The following is a 10,935-nucleotide window of genomic DNA, read 5'->3' as shown; positions in this document are numbered from 1 at the left end:
CCAACACATGCTCTAACTTGCATAGGAAATTTGCTGTGATAGAAGGAAGATCTCAAGTCTCCCTTCCTCATAACTTTCCCTGCCAATTTTCATTATGTAATTCGTTTCAGAATCAGGACTTTTAGTCATTCTCCTGAGTCTCTGCTAGTACAGTTTCCCTATTAATTATACAGATTTGTAGTCTTTCCATTTTGTTATAGGGAAATGACTAGGTCATATACCCTTCTGTCAAACTGGGGCAGTTTGTTTGGGGCCAGTAGGAAAATCCCAACCTAAATAACGAAGGGTTTTGGCTCTTAGGATTCTCTTTTCTTCAGGCCAAACGTAATTGGTTACTCTTTTTCAAGTTAGGTTATTCGTGCCTTAAGTCTTTGTGTGCCTCCCATAGCTTATAATAGTAACTTAATGGGTTACTCCTGAAGTGGGTCAAGATTCTTTATTGTAGGTTCTCTGTCGTCATATCCAAATTGGTAAAATGCCCCACCAAGTCCTAATATTCAACTGGAGAAATGCAGAGGAAAGCAATTCATTGTTGTGGTAAAAACTCAAGCTTCTGGTATAGCTGGTGACCTCTGTTTCATCATAGAGAAGAACATAGGGAAGGAGTTGTCCTGATGTCCTATGTCTGCAGTCATCTGAAAGTCAGCATCAATTATAGCCAGTATGCCATGACCTGAGGTAGTGATATTCCTGAGGAGTGCAAAGAATTGCAGGAAACTATGGATCGCTATTAAGTCATGAAAGCCTTACAAGGAGAGAGTTAAATAAGCTTGACTGCATAACTCAAACCTAATTGATTATAGAGATTTGGATAAATAACCTAATGGCCTGACTCCTTTTCTAATGTTTTACTAACAGCTACTACTAAGTATATATGGTCCCAGGATTTGGAAATTGCCTTTTCTATTCATATATATTTTTTTAAATGGATGGAAAAGTGTTTGTTTTTCTTAACTATGGCAGAATTGTTTCTTTTAATATGTGATAATACATAAAATTTATAAAGGGGTATTTTGCATTACACTGTTGTTTATAATTCATAGAATGAGCTGCATAATCTTTGTACTTGTTGAAATATAATTAGGAATTATCACTGAAAACCTAGCCAGGATCCTATCCTAATCTAAAACATAGGTGCAATTGTCCACGTTGTGTCCTGTTCTTTTTTACAGAAGACCCAGTGTAAGTACTGTCGTAGTGGGCAAAAAAAAAAAAAACCCCTGTAAGCTCGTGTCCAGGCCACTTACGTGTCCGGATAATAAAGCTGCGACTGGCCTCCGTACGTACATACCTTAAGGCAGAAGTTGATCGCATTACTAGTTCATAGTTTTTCAAAGGCTGCTATGTGAAAAGGGTGGGAAGTATTGAACCAGCCAGTATTTTTCACCTAGTATCCTACTCAGAGTAAGAGATCACTTGGGATCTTGCACCCCATTTACACTTTGACAGGTGGGCATGAAAGGTTGTCCTTATCATTTCAGGGTGTCCCTCTAAAACTAGCTCCGTGACCCTAAGAAAACATGGGAGTGGCCAATAGGTGTGGGTACAAAGACACCCTTCTAATTTGTCAACACTTGGAAGGTTTGAGGCCATTAGATCTCCGGAGAAAGCCGCCTTGCTCGTCCCCTACCACACCACTTTTTATACTCCAAGAGCTGCTCTTGGGGGTTTTCTTTTTTGAAGCTGTTTTGGCACTAATTCCTCTTGATGATGACTCATAAAACAAATGTTGTTTTTCACAAAGTTCCTGAAAGAGAAAGAGGCACGAATGAAAATGTCGTTCTTAATTTATAGTACCGGGGTAGGGGGGGAAGGGTGCAGGCTTTTTTTTTTTTTTTTTTTTTTTTTAAACCACCCTGGGCCTCTCATGTTTTAGCTAAGCAAAAAAGACATTTTCATTGTAAAGCCCTGACGTATCCTGACATTCAGTACCCCACAGAACTTGGGTCGATTTCATGCAAAGGGTAAAATGGGGAGGGTGACTTCTCCGAACACAATCAAGGCATTCCTACCAGCAGAGTCCAAGGACAGTATTACACAGAACTAATGGCGATAACGTCCCAGATCCTATTTTGTCTCCACTTCTCGAACCCAATTAACATGCCTGTTTGTATATCTACGTTGTCTGCCTTCTGCATTATCCCCTTGCTCCGGCATTAATAATTTCTTTTCCTACAGGATTATTCCCATGATGGGATTATTTCCCATAAAAATATGCCCTAGTATTTTACGTTCATTTAAAAGTGAAACAAAGGGATGCCTGGGTGGCTCAGTCGATTGAGCATCCGACTTCGGCTCAGGTCGCCATCTCACGGGTCGTGAGTTCAAGCCCTGCATCAGGCTCTCTCCTGTCAGCGCAGAGCCTGCTTTAGATCCTCTGTCTCCGCCCCTCCCCCTTCTCTCTCTCCAAAATCTACATTAAAAAATAATGATAAAAAAAAAAAATAAAGCCACCTTTGAACCTCCTCTTTCAAAGATCTTTTCCTGTAATTTAGCCAGTTACTTAAGTGGCTACTATGCACCTAGTACTACGCTAGGTACTGAAGATAGCGTGGATATAGAGTCCTGCTTTCAAGGAGCTTACATTTTAATAAAGGAGACAGGCACATAAGCACCTGATTTCAAGTAGTGAAAGTGCGAATGAGAAAAGTAAACGGAAAGAAAAAAAAGAAGGAAAGTAGTTGGGACAGAGGCGACTATATCCCGCTGGCATCGCTCCCAAGAGGTGACATGGGATCAGAAACTGTAACGAGAAGGTATAACCATGTGAAGCATTAGAAGCACTGTGTTTTCAGAAAGATCGGAGCATGGTGAGTACACGAACGACAAGACGGGGTCGGGGAGGTAGGTGGCAGCCGCAGTGAGAAGCTTGCATTTTATCTGAAATGTAATTTGCACCATAGCATTTTGAGCTGAGGAATGACATTTGTAAAAGATCAGGCTGACTGCCCCATGGGGGGCAGACTGTAGAGGGCCAGGGCTGGAAGACCAGTGTGGAGGTTAGTGTAGTCCAGGAACTCCGAATGGAACTGGCTCAAAGTGTCCGATTCATGTATGTCATGCCGACAGATTTAACGAGACCTAGTGACGGTATAGATGTGGAGCATAGTGATTATCGTGGATGAATCCTAAGCGTCTGGCCCGAGGAGCCCCTCCCCACTACCCCCAGGCAGAAGGCTTATGGAGGAGGGTGTGTGCATTTGGGTGAGTGGGTCTGAGAACCAAGAGTTCTGTGTAGGTCATGTCAAGCTAGAGACGCCTATTAGACATTCCAACCAAAGATGTTAAGTAAGCAGTTAGATTTGGAAATTTGAAAGTCAGGTAAAAGGTCAAAACCTGGAGATAGGAGACATTTGGGAGTCCTCACTTTTTGGATGGCTTATAATGCCTTAGGGATAGGTCTAAGAAGTAGACGTAGGTATAGATCTAAGGACTGAGTCCTGGGCACTCTGGGTTTTTTATTTTTTATTTTTTTTTTTTAAATTTTTTTTTTTTCAACGTTTATTTATTTTTGGGACAGAGAGAGACAGAGCATGAACGGGGGAGGGCAGAGAGAGAGGGAGACACAGAATCGGAAACAGGCTCCAGGCTCCGAGCCATCAGCCCAGAGCCTGACGCGGGGCTCGAACTCACGGACCGCGAGATCGTGACCTGGCTGAAGTCGGACGCTCAACCGACTGCGCCACCCAGGCGCCCCTATTTTTTATTTTTTTTAATCTTTATTTTTGAGAGAGAGGGAGACACAGAGTCTGAAGCAGGCTCTGGGCTCTGAGCTGTCAGCACAGAGCCTGATGTGGGGCTCAAACTCACAGTTCGTGAGTTCATGACCTGAGCCTGAAGTTGGACGCTCAACCGACTGAGCCACCCGGGTGCCCCTTGGGCACTACTGTTTTTAAAGGTATACAGGAGAAGGGGGAGAGGGAGGAAGCAAAGGAGACCACGAAGTGACTAATGAGGTAGGAGGAAAATCAGGGAAGGGTGGTATTCCGGAAGACAAGTGAAAACAAGTGTTTGCAGATAGGGAGCATGAGGAGCTGGGCAAGTGCTTCTGGGAAGTCGAGTAACGGGGACTGAGAACTGTCCCTACGTTTGATAACTTGGAAGTCCTAAGTAGCCTTTGGAGTAAGAACATGAGCAAGTCTGAGTGGAGTAAGTTCAAGAAAGAATGGAAGGTGAGGACACAAAGACAATACAGAGTACAGTAAAACCTTGGTTGGCGAGCATAATTTGTTCCAGAATGTGCTTGTAATACAAAGCACTTGCATATCAGTGCAAATTTCAAGAACCATTGGCTCAGTTGTGATCACGTGACATTCGGTGTCATGTACTACTCGTATTGCAAGACATCGCTTGGATATCGAGTTAAAATGTATTAGAAATGTTTGCTTGTCTTGCACAACTCTCGCAGAACAAGTCACTCGCCATATAAGGTTTTACTGTACTTGAGAACTGAAAAGTAGGCAGGGAAGGGGTGGGTTCCTGGAGGGAACTTGAAGTCTAGGGAGGTATATTGTTTATGACGGTAAATACTGCAGCTGTGTGTGTGTGTGTGTGTGTGTGTGTGTGTGTGTGTGATGATAACCTCCCAGAAGGGGGAAGTTGATGCACTCAGCGCATAAAGGGAAGAGCTGGCATAGATGGATATGGGCATAGATGTAGGTAGTTTAGTGGATGGCATGGAGGATGAGTTGGTCTCTCTATTTCTCTTTTGTCAGCGAACTGAAAAGGCAAGATCGTCGGCAGAGAGGAAGTGGGAAGGGTCCTCAAGGCTTGAGGAAAGAGTATAGAGTGTAAGGTAATCCTCTTGGAGAGGAGGAAAGTCAACTCTCTGGGCAACGTGGGTTGTAGGACTCGCCCGAAGACCTACTTGAGATTTGTGTTCATAAATCTAAAATCAGTCTTGTCAACACGGTTGTGTGTCTTCTTCGGCCACGCTGCGCCCCTTGGGTACAGGGATAACATAAGAAATGGTTTCATCAGAGTTGGGTTTTCCCGAAATGATGGAGGAAGCGAAGGCAGGGAAAAGGGAGCGGTGGTGGTCCATGAAGTCTGAGCAGGGGAAGCCGATGGCTACTCAGTGGATTCCAGGCCCTAGTGTGGCGCGGATTTGTTGCGGTGCTGGTGCTTGGGAAAGTGAGCTGGGACGCAGAGGGGTCACAGGCCGAGGGGCAATGACAGTCCGTGATACGACCATTCTGTTTGCTCCCCTTCCGAGCAAAATGACAGGAGGGCTGTAGCTGATTCCCTCACTTCGTGAACTGCTGTCCCATCTCAAGCCTCAAACCTTCCGTCCTGTCACTCCACTGAGACTGTGCCCGACAAGCCTGCGGTCCTCTTACTCTTTGTACTTGACCTCTCAGCAGCTTTTGGCACCATCTGGTCCCATCTTCCTAGAACACTTTTTTTTTTTTTGGCTTCAGTGATCCCATGGTCTCTTGGCTTTCCCCCAAACTCACTATCAGCTCCTTTTCAGTCTTTTTGGATACTCCGTCTCCTCTGTTGGATGTCTAAATGTCGGATTAACCTAGGGCTTGGTTCTGGACTTCCTTCCCTTCTCTCGGCTCTTTGACTAGATTTCATCCGGTTCCACAACTTAAATGCCATCTACAAACTACATAGCAGCCCAATCTGACCCTGTCCCTGAGTGTCTTTCAGACTTATTATATATCGCACAGCTGGCTAATAATATATCTCCCTGAAGCCTAATGGTCATCTCAAAATGAATATATCGAAAATAGTACTCTGGACTCTCTCCATCCCCGAAACCTAGTCCTCCTTGTGGCTACCCTATCTTACCACCCATGTAGTTTCTCAAGCTAAACATTTAGGTGTCATCCTGACTACTTCATTGCCTTACTCTTACATCTAATTCATTCATTCATTCATTCATTCATTCATTCAATAACTTTAGCTGAGATCAATTAGCCAGTGAGGCTGATAAAAAAGTTCTCTAAGAAATAAACCTTAGGGCACAAAAACTTTAAAATAGTGGGAAGATACAACGGAATCAGTAGAGGATGCTGACAGGAGACAACCAGGACGGGGGGGGGGTCCTCGAAGGCAGTGAAGCCAACTATTTCAGGAAGAAGGGCATGCTCACCTCGGTCCAATTCTGGGAATGGTCACCACGCTAGCCATTAAGATGAGGAAGGAGAACTGACCACTGGCTTTAGCACTGTAGGGGTAACTGGGATGCTCAAAACAGCAATTTCTGTAGAACGGTGGCCATAAAAGTCTTACTGGAGCAGGTTCATAAGAGAATGGGAAAAGAGGAACTGACAATGAATATGCTAGAATTTGCTATAAATGGTAGCAGAAAAACAGCAAAAGCCAAAGAGAAAAATGGAATCAAGGCCATTTTTTTTTTTTTTTTTAGATGGGGAAAAATTGCACAGGGTTTCCCTGCTGGTGAGCATTTGAGATAAAGGGAGAGGTAAAATGGGCATGATGCATGGGTGAGCAGAGAGAACTGTCAGAGAATGTCCTGGAAAAGGCATGGGGGGAGAACATGAAGTGATTGGCCTCAAACAGGAATGCTGAGGCTAACAGAGAAAACCCAGAGGGATGGTGGCGTATTTGGATACAAACACGTGCGGGTTGGTGTGCCAGGTTATGGAAGTGTCCATTTTTCTCAGTAGAGTCAGAGGGGCAAGGCCGTCAGTGGGAGTGAACAGGGCTAAGGAAGAAGGGAGGTTTCCAGACAGAGAAGGCAGTATGGAGCAGTTGTCTAGGAGACAAGCAGTTAATGGACCAGGGACACGTGCGATCGCCAGGCAGCAAGCACTGAGGGCCATTTGAGGTCAACGATCGTGATTCGAAATGAGAAAAACCCAACACCGCGCTTGTGTGCTTTCTCAGCCACGTTCCGCTGTGCGACTGCAGAGGCTTACTTGGCACACCTCAAAATGTAAATCAGATCATGTCACTCCCTGCTTAAAATATTTTAGTGGCTTCCTATTGTACTTAGAATGAAATCCAAACTCGCTGGGCCTGCAGAGTTCTGTACGCTCGTCTCTACCGACTTTCTGACTAATCTCACACAGATTTCAGCTTCCTGGGCTTCCTGCTGTTCCTGGAACAGGTCAAGTGTGTTTCGGATTAGCCTTTGCGCTGTTCTCTCTGCCCGAATTCTCCTTCGCCCTACCTTGGTTGGCTCCTTTATTATCACATAGATTTTATCTTAAATGTTGCCTCTCAGAATAACCTTCTCGGATCAGCGGATCAAAAATAGCCCCCTGGGGCACCTGGGTGGCTCAGTAGGTTGAGCATCTGACCCTTGACTCTTGATTTTGGCTCAGGTGATGATGTTGAGGTTCGTGAGATCGAGCCCCGTATTGGGCTCCACACTGACAACAGGGAGACTTGCTTGGGATTCTCTCTCTCCCTCTCTCTCTGCCCCTCCCCCACACTCACTCACTTCTCTCTCAAAATAAATAAACTTTAAAAAAAAAAACAAAAACAAAAAACCTAGGCCCTGATTAGGAGGCTCTCTTATTGCCATGTTTTAATACGGCCTTTTTGCTTGTTGAGTAATGTTGCCGTAGCACCTAGAACAGTGCCTGGCACGTATTAGATGCTCAGGAAATATTTATCGAATCAGTGAATTTGGGTGAATGAATGAAGCAATGACCACATACAATAAACTGCTGGAAGCGGAAAATAACCTAAGTCTCAGAGCCAAAATATTTCCAAAACGTTAGCTTGTTAATTTTCTCCATTTGTTCCCGCTTAAACTGAGGAAAAGCATCAAAGTCACAGCTGAAATAGCAAATATGGCAAACATCCCATTTGGAGTTTGTGGCTGGCAGGGCAGAAGTTCAAAACAAAATCCTTTCAAATTACATTCTTGCTGAAATCTTGTCCGACCTCTCAGCTGAGTCACTGCTTATTTTATAAGAAACTTAACAACCTTGGGAGAATATTTGTTTTCTCAGCCTCGCGGAGATGGAAGCCCAAACACCGAACTCCGGAGATGAGGAAAGAAAAGTGCTAAGCGGTATGCAGGCTCAACTTCGAAGCTAATTTGACATTATAAATTGCTTCCTTTCTTACTCCTTAGGAAGTCATCGGGAGATACATGTCAGGACTATCTCTTTCCATGGTGACAAAAAATGATTCACTTGTTTCATAGACTCCTAAATTTGCAAAGACTTGCTTGACATAGCAGCGTCCTTCCGCAATCTCTAAGCTCCCTTAAGCTTCCGCGTCCAAGCGAGCTCCCTGGGCTTTCTGCTGCCCTGCATTTACTTAGCTGGTTGGAGAACCATTATGTATTTTATCTTTTTATTTTTGTCGCCATTTCCCTCCAGGGAACCTTTTTTTTTTTTTTTTAAATATATGAAATTTATTGTCAAATTGGTTTCCATACAACACCCAGTGCTCATCCCAAAGGATGCCCTCTTCCATAGCCGTTACCTACCCTCCCCACCCTCCCACCCCCCCATCAGCCCTCAGTTTGTTCTCATTTTTTAAGAGTCTCTTAGGCTTTGGCTCTCTCCCACTCTTTTTTTTTTTTTTTTTTAATTTTTTTTTTCCAACGTTTTTTTATTTTATTTTTTTTGGGACAGAGAGAGACAGAGCATGAACGGGGGAGGGGCAGAGAGAGAGGGAGACACAGAAAGAGAGGGAGACACAGAATCGGAAACAGGCTCCAGGCTCTGAGCCATCAGCCCAGAGCCTGACGCGGGGCTCGAACTCCCGGACCGCGAGATCGTGACCTGGCTGAAGTCGGACGCTTAACCGACTGCGCCACCCAGGCGCCCCGGCTCTCTCCCACTCTAACCCCTCCAGGGAACCTTGTCTAATGTACAGACTTTGGCCAGTCTGCACAATTCGGGCTGCTTACATTTTCATTTGAAAAACCTTTGCCAACCTGCTTCTTCGAGCTCAGACGAACCGCAGGCTCTCTACTTCTAGATAAACAGGAGTTAGCCAAGGGTTCCCAGAGCAACTCTTTCCGCCCTCCGTACTGGGTTTCCGCACACCATACACCCTAGGAGATGCCTTCACTGCTGCTGTGAATTTCACGTGCAGGATTGGTTTGCCACCTCCTCTCTTATAATTCTCCGCATCAGAGCTCGCATCTATTTTTGGCCTCCAACACCTGGTACCCGTGTCGTCTTGTCTAGGGTTCACGGTGCTTTGGCTTCTGGATTCCTCTTACTCTGCCGTTTATCACTTGAGGTTCGGATTTAAGTGTGAATACCTTGCGTGACTCAACAGTAACAGAAATGTGATTCTTTCGAAAACCTTTCATAATCCAGAGCTTTACTGATTTAGACGGATTCCTTCCCCACCCTGACGCTGAATGAGTAAGTTTTGTTGCGTTTTAGACAGCCAAATCAGATACTGCTAGGGAATGTCTTATTCTGGAGGTCTATTAGATAGAAAGGTTGGCTTTTCTGAGGGTTTGTCCTCAAATTTTTATTTGGTTTGGAATTGGATACATTCTGACAGCCCCGTGTGAAAAATAGATCTGAAAGTTTCTTAACCTTAGCTCATCCAGAACGTTCCTTCCACTTCCAAGTTAGACTTAAAAAGTTAATTCCTAACTGCTTTCTCCCTGCCTCAATTCTGTAGTGTTGTTCACGAGAATTTTAACAAACCTTAATGTTTTAAAGGAATTTCACACCCCCAGCTAATAAAAGGGTAGTTAAAAATTGCTTACGCACACGGTGGACGGACTTACCATGAAGCCAATGACACATAAGCCCCAGGGTCCCTCCCTGCACAGCCTCTTCTAAGACCTACATAGTCACACCTAATTTCACATTCATAATTTGTATTTTTTTTTCCTTCGACAGGGCCCCTCAAAAGCTTAGGCTCCACGAAATGTGGATCAGCCCCCACTTACATCCCTATGCACTGATGTGTTGAGGACCGTCTTCTGACCGACACCGGTCTCTCCACTCCCCTGGTCCATTTGCATGTCCCAGAGGCACCTCACAGACAGTCCGTACAGACTGAGTTCAGTGTTGTCCCTGAGCCCCGCCAGGCTCCTGCCCCCCAAACCTGCTCCTCCTTCTCCTGGTCTTACAAGGGCACATGTCGCCATTGTGTATGGGGTTAGTTCTCTAAGCTTGAGGGAGATTTGCTCCTTTCCCTTGACCATCTTTTCCAATCCAGGTCTAAGTTGTCTGGTTCCATCCCGACACGCCATCCAGCCCCATAGTTTTCTGTCTGGTTTCGTCAACACACTCCCATTGGTCTCCCTCACTCAGCTGCCCCTCCACTTCCATTCTCTGTATTTGACCAGAGTCCTCCTTCAAAAATCGGTAACTCTTCCCTCCTGTCCGGTTACTTTATTTTTTCATTTTTATTTTTTGAATTTTTAATGTTTATTTTTGAGAGACAGAGCATGAGCATGGGAGGCGCAGAGAGAGGGGGAGACACAGACGCTGAAGCAGGCTCCAGGCTCCGAGCTGTCAGCACAGAGCCCGACGTGGGGCTCGAACCCACGAGCCGTGAGATGGTGACCTGAGCCGCAGTCGGATGCCCAAACGACTGAACCGCCCAGGTGCCCCTAAACATGCCCCACTGCCTTTAGCACCAACTCCAAACTCTTTACCAAGAAGGACGAGCCCCTTCCTGACTGTTCTCTGCCTTCTGCTCGGCACTCCCGTCTCAATCCTCTTGTCCTCTCCAGACTACTCCAGCGAGTATACTGGCCTCTGCGTGTGATCCCCCTGTGTCTCGCACATACACCTCTTTGCCCAGGCAACTCCTTCAGTATTCTGCTTCAGTATTATCTCTTTCAGGAAGATTTTATAGATGAGATCCTCCAATATAGGCGATCTTCCTTTGAGCCTGCCAACAACGCTAAATATTTGTAATAGTCTGTTTTCTTGCCTGCCTTCTAAAGAAACTATGGATTCTTTGTCTCCTGCGTCTTCAGTTCTTTCCTAGAATGGTGTCTGGTGGAGAGCAGATGGTCAA

The 10,935-nt window shown here is 45.2% G+C and overlaps 1 protein-coding gene across 1 annotated transcript in view; it reads right to left on the bottom strand.

The window, feature by feature from the left end:
- Positions 1-10,935, bottom strand: part of SLC2A12 (solute carrier family 2 member 12) — a 59,441-nt gene continuing 48,506 nt past the window's right edge. Inside the window, 2 exon segments of the mRNA XM_047101564.1 lie at positions 1-1,667; positions 1,669-1,747. Coding sequence (XP_046957520.1) covers positions 1,593-1,667; positions 1,669-1,747 — 154 coding nt within the window. The 3' untranslated portion in view covers positions 1-1,592.

This window comes from Lynx rufus, unplaced genomic scaffold (assembly GCF_022079265.1).
Source record: "Lynx rufus isolate CCGP_SWC_20201006 ecotype Redwood Valley unplaced genomic scaffold, mLynRuf1.p SCAF_6, whole genome shotgun sequence".
In the NCBI taxonomy this organism is placed as follows: Eukaryota; Metazoa; Chordata; class Mammalia; order Carnivora; family Felidae; genus Lynx; species Lynx rufus.
The sequence above is the reverse complement of the archived record's forward strand: the minus strand, read 5'-3'. Positions and strand labels throughout refer to the sequence as shown.